The sequence below is a fragment of the Pelodiscus sinensis genome, chromosome 28 (assembly GCF_052426305.1).
Source record: "Pelodiscus sinensis isolate ZL-2025 chromosome 28, ASM5242630v1, whole genome shotgun sequence".
NCBI classification, from domain to species: domain Eukaryota; kingdom Metazoa; phylum Chordata; order Testudines; family Trionychidae; genus Pelodiscus; species Pelodiscus sinensis.
The window spans coordinates 5,523,100-5,546,027 of NC_143079.1; the positions used below are offsets into that span (position 1 = coordinate 5,523,100).

The 22,928-nt window shown below is 49.9% G+C and overlaps 1 protein-coding gene across 2 annotated transcripts in view; it reads right to left on the reverse strand.

Annotated features, from left to right (window-relative positions):
- Window positions 1-22,928, reverse strand: part of GFRA2 (GDNF family receptor alpha 2) — a 113,227-nt gene that overhangs the window by 61,943 nt on the left and 28,356 nt on the right. Inside the window, exon 3 of one of the 2 annotated variants that reach the window (XM_075910697.2) lies at window positions 19,164-19,247. The exons of the other annotated variant lie outside the window; for it this stretch is intronic. Within the exon in view, the coding sequence (XP_075766812.2) occupies window positions 19,164-19,247 (84 nt within the window). The remainder of the gene's footprint in view (window positions 1-19,163; window positions 19,248-22,928) is intronic. 2 annotated transcript variants of the gene reach the window in all.

Below are 22,928 nucleotides of genomic sequence, written 5' to 3' on the forward strand. Positions count from 1 at the left end.
AGGGTAAATACACCCCACGGGGATGGGGGGGGGTGCAACCCTGTTTCTACACAGCGGGGGCACGTGGCGACTGACGCGTGTCGCTGGGTGTAAGCCGATGCAGCCCCACACCGAGGGGGTGTAGCAATTGCAGGGGGTTGCCTCAAGGTACAGAATGAAATTCTCCCCTTTAGCCAGAGGTGGGATGCCAGGGACCGGCGGGGGGAATGCACCATTCGTGCAAAGGACGGGGGAAGACAATTTGTTGCCCCGCACTGGGCGCAGTCACTGCCACCAGTCAAGCGCGGCTGTAAAGCTCCACCACACCCGCAGCATTTTGCACAGCCGGTGCACTGGTGACAGATCACACGTGGAGCCTCGTTCCTATTTACACTGCCAGAGTGCAGAGGCACGCCCGGCGGAGCATTGGGCTCCGGGTCTCGCACACACAGGGAACCGATTTCAGAATAGACGTTTGGGATCCACTTCTCCAGAGAGGGAAATGGGAGGAGGGGGGCAGAACTAGCCCTGAGGGGGCTGGGGGGGGCCTCCAATCAGCACAGATTTTACCCTTCATCCACAAGAACAGTGGCCCAGTTGAGCAAATGGCAAGACTAGGTCCCATCTGACTGGCCAAGCCACCTGCCCCTCACAGACCCTTTCACCAGAGGCATAACCCAGCCCCCGAGCCAGCCGGTCGCTGGAGCTGCAGGCTGATGCCCTAGAGACGCACATTCTAGGGGTGCTGTATTGTAGGGAGAGGGAGCTGGCAAGGGGACTTCTGCTCCCTTCCAGCGCTGCGTGTCTACGGCTCTATGAACAGCAGCAGGGTTCCTTGCTGCAGGTAGCTCACACAGGGAGCCGTTTCTTGTCCTCTGCCAAGGAAACACCAGAGTTTGGGGCATTTTTTTATACTGTGTTGAAAACTAGGGGAAAAAAATGATTTTCCAGTCAGGCACCAGACGCCTCTCAGCCCCCAGCTGCCGGCAAATTCCAGCCCTCAGCATCACAATGAGCCAGACCCACAGCAGCTTTCTCTCCCCTGATGGTACATCCCTGCAAGATACGCAAGGCCAGCTATGAGACGTGCGTAGCTGGCGTCGCTGGATCTTGCGTCCTCTTTCTGGGGTGGCCCCACAGCGGGAGGGCCACTTCTCTTCGCTCCCCTGGCAACTTCCCTTTCTCCTCACAGCTATGAGGAGTTCGAGGGTCGATGGGAGCTCCTTTAGCTTTCGATTTAGCAGGTCTTTACCAGACCCACTAAATCAACCTCCAGAGCATCGATCTTCCCAGAAGTGTAGATGTGTGTTAGTCAGACTATCTGCAGCGTCCGAGTCAGAACACACAGGCACAGACGATGGCGTATTCACCCCTGCCATTCATATTATCCACGCCTGTCAGGAGGGGCACTCACCGGTCCTCCCATCAGACCAGTGTGTATATCCGCAGCGAGAACAGGGCCCTAAGGTCTGCTTAGATGAGAGGCATGCAGGGAAGGAGTTAACCTAAGCCAGGCCAGGAGCAGCAGGGGGATCAGCGTTCATCAAATAATATTCCATGCATAATTTATGCCATGAATTTGCAAGATTCTTCTAGTCCATTAGTCAAACGAAGAGAGATTAATTATTCGCCCAGCTCCAGCACAGAAGCACCCCCTATGATGGTCAGGGTCTCAATCAGCTAGCATCTTCTCTGCCAGTTCCCCAAGGGGCCACGTGACCACTGCCCCATAGAGCAATGCCCTGGTGAGGCATATCTGGCCCCAGCACCGGCCCTCTTTCAGCCTGCATGAGTCACTTGCCCCAGCAGCGCCCCACGGACGCACACAGCCCCGCAAGCCGAGAGCTCCGAGCTAGAGACCCAGCAGGGGGGAGTGCGGCCAGGCAGGGCCAGCGAGAAGGGGAGCCGTTACGTGCAGAGAGTTGCTGGGGAAGCGGGAACGCCGGGCTGCCAACTGCGCAGCTGGATTTGCAGCATCGGCTCCCGGAATCCCAGCAATCAGCAAAACAAAACGAAAAAGCACGCACCCCCCGCACCCCCGGAGAAGGAATCAAGGCTCAATTTTTATTTTTTTGTCAAAATGATGAATTGCCCTAGGAGAGCCAGGTGCTATTTCAAAGTCACCTGACTGCTGCAGTAATTTCTTCTCTAATTTACCCTTCCCCCGCAAACCAACCGGGATCCTGGATTGGCCGGTTGTTCCCCATTTCCTCTTGGCCGAGACAGATGGCAGCCTCCACGAGGGTTTCCTAGCAGGAATATTTGCAGAGCCCTGGTAATTAGCAAGTGGAAGCAGCTACCTAGGTGGAAAGCTTGGCTTTGTTTATTTCCGCTCCTTGCTGTGCTCCACCCAGAGCTCCCCTCCAGCCAGCCTTCTGCAACCGCTGCCTTCGGAAGCAGCTGTTAAGGGAGTCAGAGAACGGGGCGGCTCCTACAGCCGTCTCCACGAGTCCTCCGTTGGGATGCAGCCTTTCGGGCCTTCCAGCTCCTTCCCCTGCAGCGGCCCCTTTCCCTAGAGCGCCTCCTGCTGAGAGAGGCTGGAACAGAGGTCGCTGCGGTCCCATCCTCAGCCTGCTCCGATGCACCGTGCCGTAGTGCACCCCCGACTTGAGAAGGTTGTGATGCAAGTGGCCACACCCCCTCTCCTCCCTACACACACACACAGCCGGCCACTTGGGGACCGTTCTCTGCTGGGACAGTTGCTTAGAATCACAGAATCCCAGGGCTGGAAGAGACGGCAGGAGCCATCGAGTCCAGCCCCCTGCCCAAAGCAGGACCAACCCCAACTCAATCATCCCAGCCGGGGCTTGGTCAAGCCGGGACTTAAACACCTCTAGGGATGGAGATTCCACCCCCTCCCTAGGGAACCCATCCCAGCACTTCCCCACCCTCCTAGGGAAACAGTTTTTCCTAATCTTCAACCTAAACCTCCCCCACTGCAACTTGAGACCGTTGCTCCTCGTTCTGCCATCGGCCACCGCTGAGAACAGCCTCTCTCCATCCTCTTCAACTCAGGTAGTTGAAGGCTGCTCTCAAATCCGCCCCCCCCCACCCCAATCTTCTCTTCTGCAAACTAAACAAGCCCAAATCCTTCAGCCTCTCCTCGTAGGTCATGGCCTCCAGCCCCCTCATCATTTTTATAACCCTCTGCTGGACCCTCTCCAACGTGTCCACATCCTTTCTGTAGCGTAGGGCCCAGAACTGGAGGCAGTACTCCCGCTGTGGCCTCACCTGTGCCAAATAAAGGGGAATAATCACTTCTCTAGATCTGCTGGCAATGCTCCTCATGAGGCAGCCCAATATGCCATTAGGCTTCTTGGCTACAAGGGCGCCCTGTTGACTCATCTCCAGCTTCTCATCCACTGGAATCCCCAGCTCCTTTTCTGTTTGCCCAACTCTTGACAAGGGGGAAGTACTAACACCGCGCACACGGTAAAACATACCCTGCAAAACACAGCCCAGAACACGGAGTTTGCCGAGGTTCCTCTCTACCTGACAACTCCCCCGTCCCTAGATACCGCGGTGAGGAGCAAGAGGGGGACGGCAAGCCAGCAGCCATGCCTGAGAGCCGCACATATGGCAGCAGACACACGGCAGTTGTTTCTCTCTAGCTCCCAGGGCCTTTTTCCGCCTTGCTCCACTCTCCAAGCCTTTGATCTGGGAACTGGCTTAGAGCGGAAGGTATCAGACAGTCAAGAAGCTGGACCATGCTCCCTCTGGCCAACCCTCCTCCCTCAAAGCCCTCGGAACTGTCAACAGAGCCTGTGGCAATCGGACATGCCGGCATCCGGTGGGATCTTTGCACCGGGCTGGTTTGTTGTAGAATCCTCGTGAGCATCTGTCCTGCCTGAGACCTGCAGGAATCTGGATGCATTTTAATAGAGCCAGCTTGGCAATGCACGGAATCAGGGGAGCTCATTAATTAGATACAAGCATTCGCATTTCACGAGGCTGAAAGGGAAGAGGGCCTGTGAACCTGCGGTTTCTGGGAACGGGCCCCTCCAGACGCCAACCTAAATCTATCCCAACCCTCACAGCAGGCAAGACAGGCCTACGCCCGGCAGGACAGAACTCCAACACCTCAGATCCATCTCCCTCTCCATCATCCCCTATGCCATGAGACCTAACAGAATTTCCAGCACAGCTGGGGACAGGAGAATTCCGAGGCAAAATACTGGGTACAACGTACAAGTCTGAGTCACGGCCAACTCTCGTTAGTGCAGTCAGAAGTTATGTCTGCTCTCCCCAGGGCTGCCTTTGGCTCTAGGGACAGGTGTATCTGTAGTCACCCCTTTACCAAGAGCCAGGCACTGTTCGCCCGGGAAAGGAATGAACGCTCACCTGTGTTCCCCCTCATTTTTCTCCACCCGTGTGTGGAATACATTTTGTTATGTACACCAACGCACGGGTAGATGTGCACCACCAGGAGAAACACAGGCTGCCCGGCTGCGGGCACTCTGCGAGAACATCTGGCTGGCATTGGAATCCTTCCCAGGGGGCCACCCAAGCACTCAGCTTGCCCCTGCCTAAGCGCAGAGCGTTCCCTTGTCCAGTGCGGGCGGGTACCCTTCACCGCACACGTTGAGCAGAGATGGTACCAGGCAGCCGAACACCGTTCTGGGTTGAGCTGAACCTTGTTATGGATCAGACATGGCAACCGCCTTCCTAAAGAATCCATTGTAATCATAGAATTACAGCACCGTAGGGCTGGAAGGGACCTCGAGAGACCATCAAGTCCAGTCCCCTGCTCTTGCAAGAGGACCAAGCATCATAGATCATCCCTGATAGGCCAGCTGCTCTGCAGCCAGCAAGTCTGGCCTATGCATGGTCTTCTTCTTTGCTTCCACGGCCCCGTTTAAAGGTGGTGGCAATTTCATCGCTCTCCCCACAGGCCGGCCCAGCCTCATTATCAACGCACAACAGGAACAGCTTGTTTGCTTCAGCTTCAGGTCACGGGGGACGCTCCAGCTGCCTTTGCAGCCTCATTAATGCCATACACGGCCGCAGCACCGAGGGTGGAAGGCAGAAGGGACTGGGAGAAGCAGGCGCCCAGAGCTACATCCTCAGCTGCTCTTAAAAGATGCTGGAGGAGAAACATGTAGGCACTCAGGAGAGAGGGAACATTATGGGCAAGAGAACAGGAGAGGAGAGAAGAAGAAAGCCCTCAGTAACGGCCTGTCTACACTCAGAAACTGCTTCGAAATTACTGAATTCGACTTAACTCCCGATTTAATACATTCGAACTAGCGTGTCCACACTAGTGTGTCCGAGGCAGGCTCCGTGAATGTGGACGCACTACCTCAGACTTAGGCCCCAGGAAGCGCTGGGGAGTCATTAATTCAAATGACTCTGGGGAGTCGTTATTTCGAAATAGCAGCACTGGAGAGTCCACACGATCAAAATAACGATTTCTAAATAAGTGTTATTCCCTGAGGAAGCAGGAGCACAGATTTCAAAACAACCAGCCCGTGATTTCAGAAGAACGAGCTTGGTCATGTGGCCACGCCGCTTATAAATTCAACCTAGGGGGAGTTATTTCGAAATAACGCCCTAGTGTAGACAGGGCTAGGTGGGCACACAAGATGGTGGAGCAGGGCTGGGGTGGTTGGCTCATTGGCAATCCCAAGAGAAGAGCACCAGAGGATAAGGGATGGAGCTGAACAAGGGGTGGGAAACTGCAGGCAAGTGGCAGTGCATGTGTGTGCAGGAGGATCGATGTAGGACATTCATGTGTGAGATATCCAGGCTTTGAAGTCCCTGGTACAGTCCCCTCTGGGTTGGCCAAGATGTTGAGAGTCACAAATACCCAACGTAATCCATCAAGAGAGGGATAAAGTGGGACTTGACTGGGACACTGGCCTAGAGCTGGCTCCTCCGCCCAGTACACAAGAGAGGGGCAACAGACCTACACGTAAACGTCTACCCGCTCCCCAAGGTCCCAGACCTCCCCACGGAGCCAGGCCCTTCCTGTTCATGTCCCCCAGAGCTAGTGCTGGGTTCTACAGGAGTTGGAGAGACGTCCAGGCAGCAGCTCTAACCTGCTTTGTGGTGACACTTAGCAGTCCTGACAGCCGTTCAGCAAGGAATCAGATCCTTTTGAAATGTAAAGAGCAGGTTTTCCGCATTTGGCCGGAGAGACAACCGGAGGATAATCACGTTATGGCCCATGCAGCTGTGAAAGCAGCTTTCTCCTTTACCAAGCATCCTCCATATCCCAGCCCCATCTCTGGCTGGCAGTGCTACCCCTCGTAATATGTGTCACTTCCCCCTTCACCCCAATCGCCAACATTTCTTGTTAACAGGTTGGTTTTCAAAATAGAGCAGCCCACAAATTAATAACCTCGACTCCAAACACACTTTTCATATTTTTCCACCAGCTAAACATTTCCTTGATGATAATTTAATCCAACATTCAGAGGGGAGGAGAAATAGCCGTGTTCTCTCAAACCCAAAGGCTAAGCTCCTTGGAAAACCTTTACTTCGGAAGTTAAAACCCAGAGTTCGATTCAGCAACGATATGATTTTACTTTCAAAGATCATAGAAATGGAAGGAACCTTGAAAGGTTATCAAGTCCAGTCAGGAGTAAGCACCATCTTCACCAGGCCTCTCAGGTGTTTGTCCAACCTGCCCTTAAATATCTCCAGTGATGGAGATTCCACAAACCCCCTAGGCAATTTATTCCAGTGTTTAACCACCCTGACAGAAAGTTTTTCCTAATGTCCAACCTAAAGCTTCCAGACTGAAATATAAGCCCATTGCTTCTTGTCCTATCCTCAGAGGTTAAGGGGAACAATTTTTCTCCCTCCTCCTTGTAATAATATTTTAGGTATTTGAAAGCTGCTATCATGTCCCCTCTCCGTCTTCTCTTTTCTAAACTAAACAAACCCAATTTTATCAGTCTTCCCTCAAAGCTCATGTTCTCTAGACCTTTAATCATTTTTGTTGCTCTTCTCTAGAACTTCTCCAATTTCTCCACATCTTTCAGCAAATGTGGCACCCAGAACTGAACACAATATTCCAGTTGAGGCCTCATCAATATGGAGCAGAACAGAACAATCATTTCTGTGTCTTGCTTATAGCACTCATGCTAATACATGCCAGAATGGTGGGTTGTTTTTTGTTTTGTTTTTTTTGCCAAAAGTGTCACACTGTTGGCTCATATTTAGCTTGTGGTTCATTGTGACCCCTAGATCCTTTTCTGCAGTACTGCTTCCTAGACAGTCACTTCCTCTTTTATATGAGTGAAACTGATTGTTCCTTTCTAAATGGAGCACTTTGCATTTGTCCTTGTTGAACTTCATCACATTTACTTCAGACCATTTCTCCAGTTTGTCCAGATCATATCTCTATCCTCCAAAGCACTTGCAGCCTTTCCTAATAAGCTGGGTGTCACCCACAAACTTTACAAGCATACTCGCTATGCCATTATCTAAATCATTGATGAAGATATTGAACAGAACCAGACCCAGGACTGATCCATTTGAAATGCCACTTGTTATGCTCTTCCAGCCTGACAGTGGACCGCTGATAACTATTCTCTGGGAATGGTTATCCAACCAGTTAATAACCCACTGTATAGTACATCCCTCTACATTTTATTTATTTATGAGAAAGCCATGCAAGACTGTATCAAATGCTTTACTGAAGTCTACCTATACCGCACCTACTGCTTTCCCCTATCCAGAAGACTTAATACCCTGTCAAAGAAAGCTATCAGGTTGGTTTGACATAATTTGTTCTTGACAAATCCAAGCTGTTACTGGTTGGCTTAGTATCCTCTTGATGTTTGCAAATGGATTCCTTAATTATTTGCTTCATTATCTTTCTGGTCTGAAGTTTCCTGGTTTGTCCTTATTTCCCTTTTTATAGATGGGCACTATACTTGCCACTTCCCATTCTTCTAGAATCTCTCCGGACTTCCATGACTTTTCACGTGGCTAATGGCTCAGATATCTCCCCCATCAACTCCTAGAGAATTCTAGGATGCATTTCATCAGGCCCCAGTGACTTGAAGATGTCTAATTGGCCTAAGTCATTTCTAACTTGTTCTTTTCCTATTTTAGCTTCCCTTTTGACTTCATTTTCACTGGCAGTCACTATGTTAGGTATCCAATCACCACCAGCCTTCTTGGTGAAAACTGAAACAAAAAAGCCATTAAGCACCTTTGCCACAGCCACATTTTCTGTTATTATTGTCCCTTCTTCATGGACTAATGAGCCTTCTCTGACCGGGGCCTTCCTTTTGCTTCTAATGTACAGTAAAACCTGCGCTATCCGGAACTTAAACATCCGGAAAACTGTAAAAACCAGCAAATTTCTGAAAAAACTTGCTGGGAAAAGCAAAACAAACAAGCAAAAAAAAAAAAAAAAAATGCCTTTAAGTGCCGGGCCGCTCCTCAGACAAGCGTGCAGCATATACCTGGGGGAGGGGCGAACGGCAGCCAGAAACAAACATCTCAGCTTCGCCCACTGCTCCTGCCCCACCCCCAGCAGGCCGCCACCGCCGCCGCCATCTTCACCTAATGCCTTCCATCCCCCCTCACCAGGCTGCATCCCCACCCCCGCTGCTCATGACCCCCCCCCCCTCCAGCAGGTTACCGGCACACCCTAATCCCTTGGCGTGCTGGATAACACAGGTTTTACTGTATTTGTAAAATGTTTTTCTTAATACCCTTTATGTCTCTAGCTAGTTTGATCTCATTTTGTGCCTTGGCCTTTCTAATTTTGCCCCTGCATACTTCTGCTATTTATTTATATTTATCCTGTGTAATTTGAACTAGTTTCCAATTTTTGTAGGATTCCTATTTTTAGATCACTGAAGATCTGTTGGTTAAGTCTCTTGCCATACTTTCCATCTTGCCTATGTAGTGGAATAGTTTGCTCTTGCATACTTAATAATGCCTCTCTGAAAAACTGCCAACTGTCTTCAGTTATTTTTCTTCTTAGACTTGCCCATGGGATCTTACCTATCCGGAGTTTGTTACAGTCTGCCTTCTTGAAATCCATTGTCTTTATTTCGCTCGTTTGCCTCCTACCATTCCTTAGAATCATGAACTCTGACCATTTCATGATCACTTTCACCCACACTGCCTTGCACTTTTGAATTCTCTACCAGTTCCTCCTTATTTGCCAAAATCCAGTCTAGAACAGTTTCCCACCCAAGAGCTTTCTCCACCTTCTGAAATTAAAAAACACAAAATGTTGCCACAAAGCATTCCAGGAACGTGTTGGATAATCTGTGACCTGTAATGTTATTTTCCCAGCAGGTGTCTGGAGAGTTGAAGTCCCCCTTCACCACCAACTCCTGGTCTTCGGATGATTTTGTTAGTTGTTTAAAAAAGCCTCACCCACCTCTTCTGCCTGGTTAGGTGCTCTTTATTAAACTCCCAATCATGACATCGCTCTTGGTTTTTATCCTTTTCATCCTTGCCCACAAGTCTCAACAAGTCTGTCTTCAGTTTCCATCTCAACCTCAGTCCAAGTGTTTACACTTTTATTATATAAAGCATCACCTCCTCCCTTAACTTGCCTGTCCTTCATAAGCAAGTTGTACTCTTCTATATCAATATTTCAGTCATTCCTATGATCCCACCGAGTCTGTGATACCAGCTATGTCATAGTTGTGTTTAGTTACTAGCAATAGGAGTTTTTCCTGTTTAGTCCCCATATTTCTCACATTAGTATCCACACATCTAAGATACTGATTTGATTCCCCCCCCCACACACACACACACACACTCAGTTCTCTCTTGTCTCTCCTTTATCCCTGCTATTACAGCCTCTGCTCCCCCCACAATTTCAGATCCATCTCCCAAGTCTCCATGTTTTTTACTTACCCGTGCGCTTTGGTCACCTGTCCCTGTAGAAGCTAATTTAAAGCTATCCTCATGACGTTAGCCAATCTGTGTCCAAATTTGCTCTTCCCCTTCCTGGGTAGGTGGATCCACCCCTGCTTAGCAGTCCTTTCTGGAACAGCATCCCGTGGTCAAGGAAGCTGAAAGCCCTCCTAGCGAAGCCATCTTTGCAGCCAGGCCTTCACCTCCAGGATGCACCTATCTCTGCTTGGGCCCCAACCTTTGACCGGCAGGATCAAACAGAAAACCACCTGTGCCCCAGACTTTTTCACTCATATTCACAGAGCCTGGTAGACTCATCTGATCTGCTGAGGGACATATCTCGCAGTATCATCAGTGCCCAGGTGGATGAGTAGTGTGGGGTAGTAGTAGAAGGCCGGATGATTCTGGATAATCCCTTTATAACACCACGGATAGTCCGCCTCATGGGGTGATTCCTCATCTCCCGTTGCCGGGACAGTGCAACGGTTCTCCATCACAACGGTGGGCAGGGTTGGGAGCAGGGGGGAAGCACCGCCTGCTGCCAGAATTAACCAGCTGCTAGGGTCGTCCCTGTGACAGAGCCATCTCCTCCTCCCACTGGGGTGTGTCAGCTGTTCTCTGGAGCTGGAGAGCTTCCTCGGATGTCTCCACATGAATCCTGCCCAGGCATCTCCATTTTTAAATCTTCTCTTTGAGTCCCCTCTCAACAAGACTGAGAGCTCTTCCAGGCGGGGATCAGGTCCTCCTGAAGCATTTGTACAGCACCTTGCACATCACGGGGTCCTGATCCTGACTGGGCATTACTTCAGGGGAAACCATTAACTTGGCCGCTGCCGGTGGTTAGCCCAGACAAGGGTGCCGACAGGGGACCTGAAAGTCTCTGCATCTGTGGTCCGAGTCTTGCCCCCTCTTCTCCCAAACCCACCCAACTGTGATGCCGGATGTTTCGGGAAGCGGACAAAACTGAGGACTGGCCAACTCGTTTCACACAGGCCACGGAGCTGAAAGGCGATCCCAGCTGGCCCTCTCTTGAGCCTGTGAGCAACAGGCATATGGCTCTGTGGCCCATTCCCAATGCCCCACAGTCGCTGGTCCCTTGCTAGTGTCGGCTCAGAATCAGCAGAGTCAAAAGTCTCCTGGGAGTAGGGGGGTGTGCTTGGGCCTCTACCTTCCCTTCACCTAGCCCGCGAGCTCAAGCCCCGGTGGAGGAACGGGAGCCCTCTGAGGCAAGAGCAATTGGCTGGCCAGCACGGTCTGCAGTCTTTCAAGGGGCACGTACCACTTCACTGCAAAGAAAAGTATTAACCTCTCCCCGGAGCAAGGCGATATGTCACTCCACTGCTGACACCAGCAGCCGCCTGTGCCTTTCACCAGCTGTATTAGGAAGCGTCTGAAGAGACATTTTTCCTATTAGCCTCCTCCATACCAGGAGCGCGCCCTCACAGAGCCCCTAACCTTCCAGCCAGGGCAATGAGCCATCTCGGAGGAGTAATAAGATTCCCGGCCTTTCACTCCCCTCCTGCCTCATCTGTCCCCACAGCCGAACTCCGTAGCCATAGCGACAGGGCCGCTGGCGAGAAGGGATCGTGTCACACACAAGGCGGGCGGTACGGGCTTGGCTTTCGAGTCCAGGGTTAAAAGGAGAATGGGCGAAAAGAAACCAAGGCTTTGCGAGTTCTCGTTTTCACTGGCCGGAGCCGTGGGGGACTTGAGAAGAGGAGAAGCCAACACCTAGAGGTGGTCATGGAAACTGGTGGCAGATTACAAAAGGCCTGGGACTCAACCTGTTGTTTCCATGGCACCCTGGGCCCAGCAGTCCTGACAGACTTGACCCCGGGGAATGTTCTTTTCTCCTCTTAGCAGCTGCACCCAGAGTCTGTTCCAATACATCAGAGGCTCTTCTCTTAGGAATTAAGATAAAATTGTGTACCTGATCCATCTAGCCCATACTCAACTCACTGTCAGGGAAGAGAGCTCTCCCTAAGCAATAAGATAGATCAGTTGTATATGCAGAATATAAATGTTTATATTCACCAGGGTCTGTGTTGGCTTTAAACCCACAGACCAGTGCTGGTCCAAAAAACATAATCTCCGTTCCATGGAAAATTCCAACAAATAAGTATTTGCTTTCATCCTGGCACAGCAAATTCCAACAAATCAGTATTTGCTTTCATCCTGTAAAGTTGGAATACAATTTTTTTTCATGGAATGGACATTCACAAAAAATTGAATCAATAAAAACATTTCATTTCAGCATATTTTGAAAAACATTTGGACATTCCTGGAGCTGCCCCATTGCATTTCGTGAGATGCAGTCCTTCAGGAAGCCCTGCACAGGGGAAACAATAAGGACCCAAATTACAGAACTCGCAAGGTAATGAACTAGAAAAATGCAGCTTACATTTTTTTTAAACGTGGATTCTAAATTAAACATGTTGGGTCAATTTGATAAAATAGTCTAATCTGGATCAAGCTGACCCACAAGAAATATTTCAGTTTTCCCCAATGGGAAACTGAATTGAAATATTTCCTGCCGAAATTTTCAATTTGCAGAAATTTCATTTTTCATTGGGAAAAATCGGCCAACAGAAGATTCTCAGCCAACTCTGCCATTTCTCTCCATAGAAAGAGAGAAACATAAGACCTCAAGAAGTCATCAAGTCCAGCCCCTTGTGCTCTGGCAGGACCAAGGAAACCAGTAACCTGGAAGGTTTTTATGTTCTCAAAAACCTCCAGGGATGGTGATTTCACAATCTCCCTTCAAAAGCTATTCCAGAGTTTAACTACCGCTACAGCAACCAAGTTTTTCCTAATATCTACCCTAAATCTCTCTTGCTGTAGATTAAGTCATTACTTCTTCTCCTTCCTTCGGTGACATGAAGAACCATTCATCACAGCTACTTTACAACTCCTTTAATTTATTTGTAAAAGCAGCGAGGAGTCCTGTGGCACCTTATAGACTGTGCATCTGACGAAGTGGGTCTTTGCCCACGAAAGCTTATGCTCCAACACTTCGGTTACTCTATAAGGTGCCACAGGACTCCTCGCCACTTTTGCAGATTCAGACTAACATGGCGACCCCTCTGATAATTTATTTGAAGACTGGTGCCCGGTCCCTCCTTGGCCTTTTTTTTTTCCCCTCGGGACTACACATGCTCAGTTTTTCTAACCTTTCCTCACTGGTCAGGTTTTCTAGCCCTTTTATCATTTTTGTTGCTCTACTCTGGACTCTCTTTAGAGGGACCAGATAGCCTGATTTTAAAAGGGAAAGTCCTGATATTTGGGGCTTTTTCTTATATAGGTGCTGTGGCAGGGTCAGTCCCACTCCTGGGCCCCTGACCCCTGTTCAGCCCACTGTCCCAGTCTAGAAATCACAGTAATATGGCTTACTCGCCTTGGTTTGAGATTGGTTGTCTCCCTGTAGTCTTTTAACAAGGTCGATGCTGTTCTCCTGGCTCCTCCAGTGTCTCTGTCTATCTGTCTGTCTGTCTTTGTCTTTCTCTCTCCAAACTACTACTACTACTACTACTACTACTACTACTACTCCTCCTACTCCTCCTCCTCCTCCTCCTCCACTCGCCAAAACTCCTTCTCAATTCACTCCACACTCTCACAACTCTCCAAACTCCTTCCCTCTCCTCACCCACAGGGAGGGTCCTTAAATAGGCCTCCAGGCAGCCCCAATTGGTTTCACCTGGGCCTTAATTGATTTTGCAGCCACCCTGTCTCAGCTGCCCCTAATTAGCCAGGATTGCTGACTCTCTCTGCCTCTTTCCCCTTCCATCAAGCTCTTGAACCTGCTGTATCACCCCTGCTCTGTCACAGTGCCTTCCCCATCCTCCATCCCAATTTATCACAATTTCTATCTGGTCCCCTTACCTCATTCCAGTCTGTCCACACCTTTCTTAAAGTGTGGCACCCAAAATTGGACAGGGTACTCCCGCTTCACTGGTACAGACCACAGAGGAACAATTACCTCCCATGTCATAGGCTGTGTCTACACTGGGGAGGTTTGGCGACAAAAGTGCTGTCGACATGCAAAAGTCGGCAAATGTGAAAACCAGTCAAATTGTTTTTTCTGCCTCCCATTGTCAACATTTCATGGCCACATGGCTAGCCCCCCTGTCGACAGATAGAGCAAAGCATTGTGGGTAAGCATCCCACAGGGCAGTGTCGTGGGAAGCAGAGCTGATCCCTGCACTTTTTGGGATTCCCTCATAGCTGTGAGAACTCTCTGTGCTGAGGAATGTCAAAGCAGCAGAGCAGCCTCTCCAGCCCTCCCCCGGCAGGAGCAGCAGGGCAGAACAGGAGTAGTCCAATGATTTGCTCTTTGTTCCCCAAACAGAGCAGCTCACTCAGCTGTCAGACACTTCCTGGAGCTTTGAAAGGGGGAGGGGGGGCGCAGGCCTGCAGGGCAGCAGAGATCACAAAACACTGAGCAGAGCCATCAGTCTGCACAAGCTGGGGAGAAATGTCCTTTTTCCCAGTATAAAACTTAAGCCTTTCTGCTTCTTCATCCTGGAGCTTTTCTTCAAACTCTATCACTACAAGGTCCATTTGGGGCACCTGGAAATCAAGATCCCTCAAGAAAAAAAGACAACACAAAACAAAAAATCATAAAAATGGCCAGACTGGTCAGACCAAAGGTCCATCTAGCCTAGTGTCCTGTCTTCCAACAGTGGCCAATGCCAGGTGGTCCAGAGGGAGTGAACAGAACAGGGACTCATCAAGTGATCCCTCTCCTGTCATTCATTTCCAGCCTCTGACAAACAGAGGCCAGGGACACCATTCCTATCCAACCTGGCTAATAGCCATTGATGGACCTAATCTCCATGAATGCATCCAGTTCTTTTTTTAACCCTATTAAAGCCCTGGTCTTCACAACGTCCTATGGCAAGGAGTTCCACAGATTGACTGTGCACTGCATGAAGCACATCTGCCCCCTTCTCCACAAGGCTGGTTTCTGATCAAACGGCCTCCTGGAACTCCAGCGCATATGCCCCATTATCCAGTCACTCTCATTCCCGTTTGAGGTCCCCTCACCGCTGAGCCTCCTACCCAAAGGATGGGAGTGGCCGCCAGGCCTCAGCCCCCTGCTGTCCCCAGGGGGAGGAGGGAGCTGTGTCTAAGTGTCTCCCTCTGGGGAAATTTTTGCTTAATGGACTTGGTACTCTGCTGGGCGAGAGAACACGTTGTGTGTGTCTACGAGACAAATGAGCAAATTATGAGATCTCCAGCACACTTTATCAATTCCTTATTATCCGATGCTTGGAGGCAGCCGAGTCCAAAGGAGAAAAAACAACACCAAACCACAACAGCTTTGTAAAAAAAACATAAAACCCATTCCAAGGAGGCGCCCGCACTTCTCACAGTGCCGGTTGCACAGACGATGAGAAGGTGGCCAACCCACCTCCCTGTGCAGATATGACTAGCTCTGCCACCACTCAGGAGATGGATTACCTATGTCCATGGAAAACCCCTTTCTGTTCATGTAGGACACATGCACACTACAGGGGGACAGCTTAGTACCACAGCTGTACCTCTAGCATCCACAGCATCGTCACTCTCCTGCAGTCACGTCTAACGGAGACAGGCCAGGAAAATTCTGTGCTATTGTACACTGCACCGCGCCACTGAAGTTAGACTCCTAGGGTGGGCAGAGACCTCAGAAGTCGTCAAGTCCAGCCCCCTGCCCAAAGCAGGACCAACCCCAACTCAATCATCCCAGCCAGGGCTTTGTCTAGGCAAGTCTTCAAAACCTCTAGGGATGAAGATTTCACCCCCTCCCTAGGGAACCCATCCCAGTGCTTCCCCACCCTCCTAGGAAAATAGTTTTTCCTAATATTCAACCTATACCTCCCCCACTGTAACTTGAGACCATTGCTCCTTGTTCTGCCACCTACCACCACTGAGACCAGCCTCTCTCCATCCTCTTTGGAACCCCCCTTCAGGGAGTTGAAGGCTGCTCTCAAATCCCCCCTCATTTTGCTCTTTTGCAGACTAAACAAGCCCAAATCCCTCCACCTCTCCTCGTAAGTTAATGGAGATCTGCCTGTTTACACCAGCTGGGAATTGGGGTCCTGGATTCATTGCACTTTTTTGGCCATTTCCCCAGGCTTTGCTCCGAAGAGCAGGAGCTCAGGCATCGCTCCCGCCGTATCTATTAGTCTTCCATTGACTTCAGCAGGAGCAGGCCTCTTTTGCTTTGCTGTAAGCATGTGGCAAATGCATTGCCCTGTCAGGGAATGGGAGGCATCAGACACAGCTGTTTACCCCTCATCCCATCAACACATCTTGCCATTGGTTACACGGGGGCTCTCCATGGGACGGAGCTAGATGAGAAAGGGGAGAAGCTGCACGCCAGGCCTCGGTGGTTACTGAGTCTCTAGCAGCAGGGAGGCCCTTAGAGGTGAGAAACTCACGTCAAGCTGAAGCATTAGAACTACCCATCATAGACAACGGCAGGGACCAACACCGAGAGGTCCCATGCTGCTCCCCGACACCATCTCTGCAAGGTCTCCAGGGAGATACAGTTGGAACTCACCCGGCCCAGGATCTCAGCTGGAGCTGGAGCCAGGTACCCAGCTCCAACAGCTGCACAAAAGCCATCCGCAACGCCTAACTCCCCTCGCCACAACGGTAATTACCAAGGTCACCATGGGATTGCAAAGAGGACCCCTCGCAGCTGAGAAAAATGAGCAGAGTGGAGATGGGTGAGATGCAGTCTGGTCTGTACCCACCAGGGACCAACGCACGCTCATCCCTGCTCTACGAACTCTACATTCGCCTCCTACTGGACGCCGGAGCAGAGTGTTACTAGCGAGCTCACGTAGGCCCAGCACTCTATGTATCCAGGGCCGGACTCTGCTTTCAGTTAGTTACACTGCTTTAAACACCACGTAGAGCTACAGAAACCTAGACCGGGCTGTCCGATTGGCACCAGCATAACCGAGATTAGCCTCTGGTGCAATTCTATACCGATGCATGTGCTACTCCCGAGATTGCTTCTGATGCCCTGCATTTTGTGCTAGTGTAACCCACACACCTAGGCTTTGTCTACACTGGCACGATCTTGCACCAGAAATATGCAAATGAGGCGAAGTGTGGAATATCGCTGAGCCTCATTTGCATATCTAATGAGCTGCCATTTTGTGGAAGAGGCTCTTGCAAATTCCTGAGAATAATCAGCGTAACGGCATTGCGCAAGAGGGTTTTTCTTGCGCAAGAAGGGGCGGTGTAGATGCTCCTTCTTGCGTAAGAGCCTCTTCCGCAAAAATGGCAGCTCGTTAGATATGCAAATGAGGCTCGGCGATATTCCACACTTAGCCTCATTTGAACATTTCTGGCGCAAGATCACGCCAGTCTAGACATAGCCCTAGTGTGGTTACTGAGCAATGCAAGTGGTACCTAGACCACAGCAACAATTAAAATCAAGAGACCTCTACAGCATCAGCTGGGAGCCAGCTGGCTTTTAGCTCGGAGGGTAAAGGCTCCTATACTCCACTTCAGAGGTCCCAGGTTCAAATCCACCTGGTAGTGGTTACACTAGCACTAGTGCACAGGGGGTGTGAACAGTTACTGAACAAGAACAAAGGCCCAACAGCCACCCTCAGCCACACCCGCACAGTTGGTCTCCCCTGACTGGTGCTATGCTGGTCTGGCATAGGGTTAGGTCTACACTAAGCAGCATTTAGTGCTGACACCGCCTTGCTGCGAAACATGTCAACACCATTTGCCAACCAAATCCTTCTGCCCCTGTCATGATCATGAGAGATGGCCAGCAGCTTGGGGACGGAGGGGTTAACTATACCTAACCCAGGTAGAGTTGGCAGCAGAGTTGGCCAATAGGAATGTAGGTAGGAATTTCAAACTGGGACAAAGCAATTTTTGGTTTTTCCCTCTCCTTTATTCTGGGCAGTTTCTCTCCAGCTATTGAGGGGGACAGACACTATGTCTCCCTCCAAGAAAAAACTCTTTCTTCACTGTCTGTAAAGAGGGTAAAATTCAGATAAATCCGTTAGGTTTTATTGTTTTATGGTTTGGGAATGGGATCTGATGTCTGTGCATTTAAAAATGTCTTTTGCTCTCCTTTGTAACTAAAGTTCTAGGCCCATAGTGGGAACCCATGAGTGTATTACTTTATGACTTTTCCATTTAGTCATGCTTGCAACAGGAATATTGTGGTCAGGGCCGACTTATCCATTAGGGACAGCAGGCACAGTGCCTAGGGCCCATGATACTTTTAGGGGCCCATGAAAATGTTTTAATTTCTTTTAAAATCAGAAGAAAAAAAAAGAACTTTTAGGGTCGAAGAAAATGTTTTAATTTTTTTCTCACACCAGAAAAAAATGAAACGTTTAGGGCCCACGAAAATCTATTAAATGCTGCCTAAAACAGAAAAAAAAATGTTGAAGTATTTAAAGTGATATCAAAAATAATTTTTAATATATTTTTTTAATGGAGGAAGGGTCCCATGAATGCAAAAGTGCCTAGGGCCCTCAAAAGTCATAATGCAGCCCTGATTGTGGTGATAATAAAAGTTCTTTCTCTTTTCCTTTATTAACCTAATATTGGTTAAATTTTGTGTCCTGGTTTTTACTTAGGAGGTGAGATTTCCCAAGGGATCTCTCCCCTGATGTTCTTATCCTTACTTGGGTGGTGGCAGCGGATTTTATCCCCAAAATCTAGGCTTTTAAGATTTTGGGGGGGAAGTTTTATAGCAAAGCCTGGGAAGATAAGATTTTGGGGCACTTTTGCTGGTCCCCACTTCTGCATTTATCATGCCAGAGTGGGGAAGGAGCTATGACAGCCCCTAATAAGGGAGGTTCACTGTGTCAGCAGGAGAGCGGGCCGGCCGCCAGCGTCATGTTCATCCTTTCACTTGCTGTGGCAAAGCTTTGTCATTCATGAGGGGACGGGGGTGGGGACTCAGCACCCGTGAGCGACAAAACTTTTGCCAAACAAGTGGGAGTGTGGACACGCCCTCTCTCACATGCTGCTCTGTGAAGAGCACACGCCCTGTGTCTCTCTCTCACCTGCTTTGCACTGGTGAAAATAACCACACGAGGTGCAGGGAAATTGAGAATCTGGCCCAAATCACTCCTAGTAGCAGCACTAGAGACATCACCATTATCCATAGCTCCAGGCTGCAACATCTTAGTTCTACAATGATGAGTTCAAGGCCACCAGGGAAGGGGGAAGGGATACGAGATATTTAGGGGTTAGAGAGGAATGGGGAAAGGAACGAATGTTTTATCATTCCCCTGGAGCTTGGTAGCAGGTCTATTCACAGACGAGAGAAAGAGAATATAAAACAGTGAAAACATGTTTTGTTTTGCTTTTATTACCTGAGAAAATTGAAGCGAGTCTGAATATATCAGAGAGACGAGAGGTGACCGGCTCATAAGGGGAAGCTTCATAAAATTCTTCTCCTGGAGTAAGGGAAAAAATAAAATAAAAGAGATTGAAATCCTGCACTGAAAAAGCCCCAAAGCCACCCATGCTGCTCATGACCTGCCTCCCCAACCACCCTGTGGGAAGCCGGTCATAAGCAATATTCCCTCTAATTTCTTCCAGCCCTGTGTGGAATAAATTATGTTATGTGCACCAAGGCATGTGCAGATGTGCACCACCAATAGAAACAAACTGCCAGCTGTGGGTTCTCTGCTAATCAGCTGTTCGGAATTTGAATCTCACCCAGGGTGGCCGCCCAAAGCATCAGCGAACAGGGAACACTGGTCAGAAAGCACAAAGGGGATGAGGAGTTAAGTACCACTGGATTTCAGCAGGATCCAGACACAGAAAGTCCTTTAACTCCTCTGCAAATCCCATTCATCCTGGAATGTTCTGACAATTCATTTTGCAGAGCCCATAAAAATTTCCCCACACAGGAAAATGTCTATTTCATAAAGTTTTAGATGTCCTGTTACAGGACAATTCAAACAAAAATTCATTACAAATGGACACTTCAAAACTGAATGAATATTTTTTGCAGGTCAAAACATCTCATTTTGACATATTGATAGAAAATGTTAACGTTTTCCCTGATTCAAAACTGGGAGAGGGTGATTCCCCCCCCCCCCCCAGCTTTACCAAAAGTGTCGATATTTTGACAGTACCTGCGGATTCAGAACAGAAAGTCATCTGAACATGGCAAAATTCTCCCTTCACCCCAAACAGCTCTATTTCAGGCCTTAGCTTTTGTTAGAATTATGGCTGATTTGAGGGACGGGGGCATTTCCAATCTTGGTTCGTAGTAATGAGCAACTCTCTATTAATGAGTCCCTGGGACCATTAGGTCCCTTTGGCATCACCATATCATAGCTCCTCCCAAACAATAATTAATTTACCATCACCCTCCTTGTACAAGTGGGGAAACAGGCGGGGAGTGGTTTGCTTGACTTGAGCAAAGTCTTCAGGGAGCAGAGCTCAGAATGGAACCCAACTTTCTCGAATCCAAGTCCACTTTCTCACAAGCACTCCCCCGCATTCACATTCCCCCCTGCCGCAAGGGTTAAGTTGGGGGCGGGGAGGGGAATGTGAGTGAATATTTTAATTATAATTTCACATTTTCTGTGTGTGTGTCCAGGACTTTCCCTGGAGTTTAACCACCCAAGTCTACAGACTCCAAACAGAATGTAACTGGCTAATTATGGCTCTGCCAAAGACCAAGGCATATTAACCCTTGGGCTAAGTCTATGCAAATGCATATGCAAATGAAGCACAGCATGGAATATCGCCAGACTTCATTTGCATAAGTATTGAACAGCCGTTTTTGCGCAAGAGGCTTTTGCGCAAAAATGAGCCGTGTAGCCTCTTGCGCAAGAGCCATTCTTCTGCATTTTTTACACACACCTTATTTTGAAACAGCTATTTTGGAAGAGACGTTATTCTTTGTAGAATGAGGTTTACAGAAGTCCGAATAAGCCGTCCATTATTTCGAAATGGCTTCAAAATAACGGAATTACCGTGCATAGTTATTCCGGAATAACGGCCGTTGTTCCGGAATAACTTTGTGGTGTAGACACACCCTTGGAGGGCTGCCTTTTCTCCAGAGCGGCTGGCGCATCTCCGTGGAACTGAGTGAAGACAAGCAGAACAGGCCAGGAGGGCGTTTGCCCTTCTTAAGGAGCGATTCCCGAAAGGATCATTACTATCAGCCTGACCCTTGAACGCTCCCATTGTGCAAGGGCTCTTGTGAGTGGGAGAGAGAGAGAGCTCCAAGGGAAAGCCACGCCGAGCTCCCATCGTACCGCCTGGCCACGCTCTGTGGGTTGGGAGAGAGCCAGGGCTTGCGGACAGGGCCTGGCCGTGGAGGTTTCCTGCCCAGAGGAAGGGTTGGCAGACACGGACGTGCCCGAGGACAGGCGCGGACAAACGGCCACACCACACATGGACCCGGAAGCCGGGGGGAGGGGCACTGAGTCTAGCCACACAGCCCACGCTGGCTGCCTGGAAGTGGCTCCCTTCCCTGTTAGCTCTTTGCGGAGCAGCAAAGGGGCTTCTCCAGGAACGGGGCAGATGAGACAGAGTGGCCTGCCCTGCATTACCCCACTGTTGACGGGGGAGGGACTTTTTTTTCTCCTGACCCGGTTGAAAATCATTGATGCCGGGACCTGACAGAATGTGACTGGCGTGTGGGCTCCGGAATGGGGCTGAGGAGGGGAGTTTTGGGGGACAGAAGAGGGCTCCAGCTTTGGGATCAAGGCTGGGGTGGGAGGGGCTGACCCCGAGTGGCTCGCAGGCAGCGGTGCAGTACGGGGGCTAAGGCGGCTTCCTGCCTCTCCTGGCACCACAGACCCCGCTGCCTGCAGAAGCAGCCGGCAGCAGGTTCCCGGCCAATGGGAGTGCGGGGGTAGTGCTCAGGGCAGGGGCAGTGCATGGAGCTCTGTGCGCTCCCCCACCCACCCACCCACCCACCTAGCAGCCAGGCCTGCTGTCGGCTACTTCCGGGGTGCAGCGCAGTCTGTGGTGCCAGGACAGGCTGGGAGCTGCCTTAGCCCCTGTCCCCCTGCTCCCCTCATCCCCCTGCAGCCAACATGCCACCCCCCAGCCCTGAGCCGTGTCCCGTAGTTTGAAAACCCTGGCACAGACCACTTTCTTCAGCAGCCCTGACACCAGCATCACTGAGGGTGTGTCTAGACGACAGGGTTTTTTCAAAAAACCGTCACCGGCGTCTGGACTTTCGCTGCGTTCTTTCGAAAGTAAATCGAAAGAACACGGCCGTTTTTTCGATCGTGGTAAACCTCACTTGATGAGGAATAACGCCTGTTTGCGAAAGTACTCTTTCGGAAAAAGGCGCTATTGAATGCAAACTCCTTTTTTGAAAGAGAGAGTCTAGACTCTTTCAAAAAAGCAGCTCACTTTTTCGAAAAATCTGCTTGTAGTCCAGACACTGTCTTTCAAAAGAGGCTCACAGTCTAGACGTAGCCTGAGAGTCCAAACCCAGCCCCATCTGCCCAAACCAGCACTAGACACTCGAATGAGAAGATACCAGAGCTTTACGGAGCTGGGGTCAATTCCTCCCTTTGAGTCACCTTGATTTTACAATTTTTTTTTCAACTTGGGGTGGGGGTTAGCGTATGAACGATCAGGCTTATGATGGAGTATATACAGTATGTGTTATTCATCCCCACGCTGCATTACCCCCACCACAGGTAATCAGCACGGTCTGAAACCACAAACTCCAGTGGCAAAGCACAAGCCTCAACCACTTCAGCTGACTGAGGATTACCCCTCGACGGGCCAGCCGCTAGCATGAGAACATGACGTGGTTTGGCAGAGCACCTGTAACTCACGCACCTACTGAGTGTGGGGCATGCTCCCAAGTAGACCAGTGACAGAGAGCGAGAATGAGTTTCCTCTCCAGCCTTAGGTGGGAGCCAGGTGGCTTTGAGTTCACGCTGTAGAGAGGCTGGGATGATGATAAGCGGGAACCGATTGGCTGGGAACCGATTGGCTAAGCAGCAGTTCGGCAGAAAAGGACCCTGGGGATGACGGTGCATGAGAACCTAGAGATGAGTCAACACTGTGCCCTTGTAGCCAAGCAAGCTAACGGCTTTTTGGGCTACATTAGGAGGAGCATGGCCAGCAGATCTAGGGAAGGAATTATT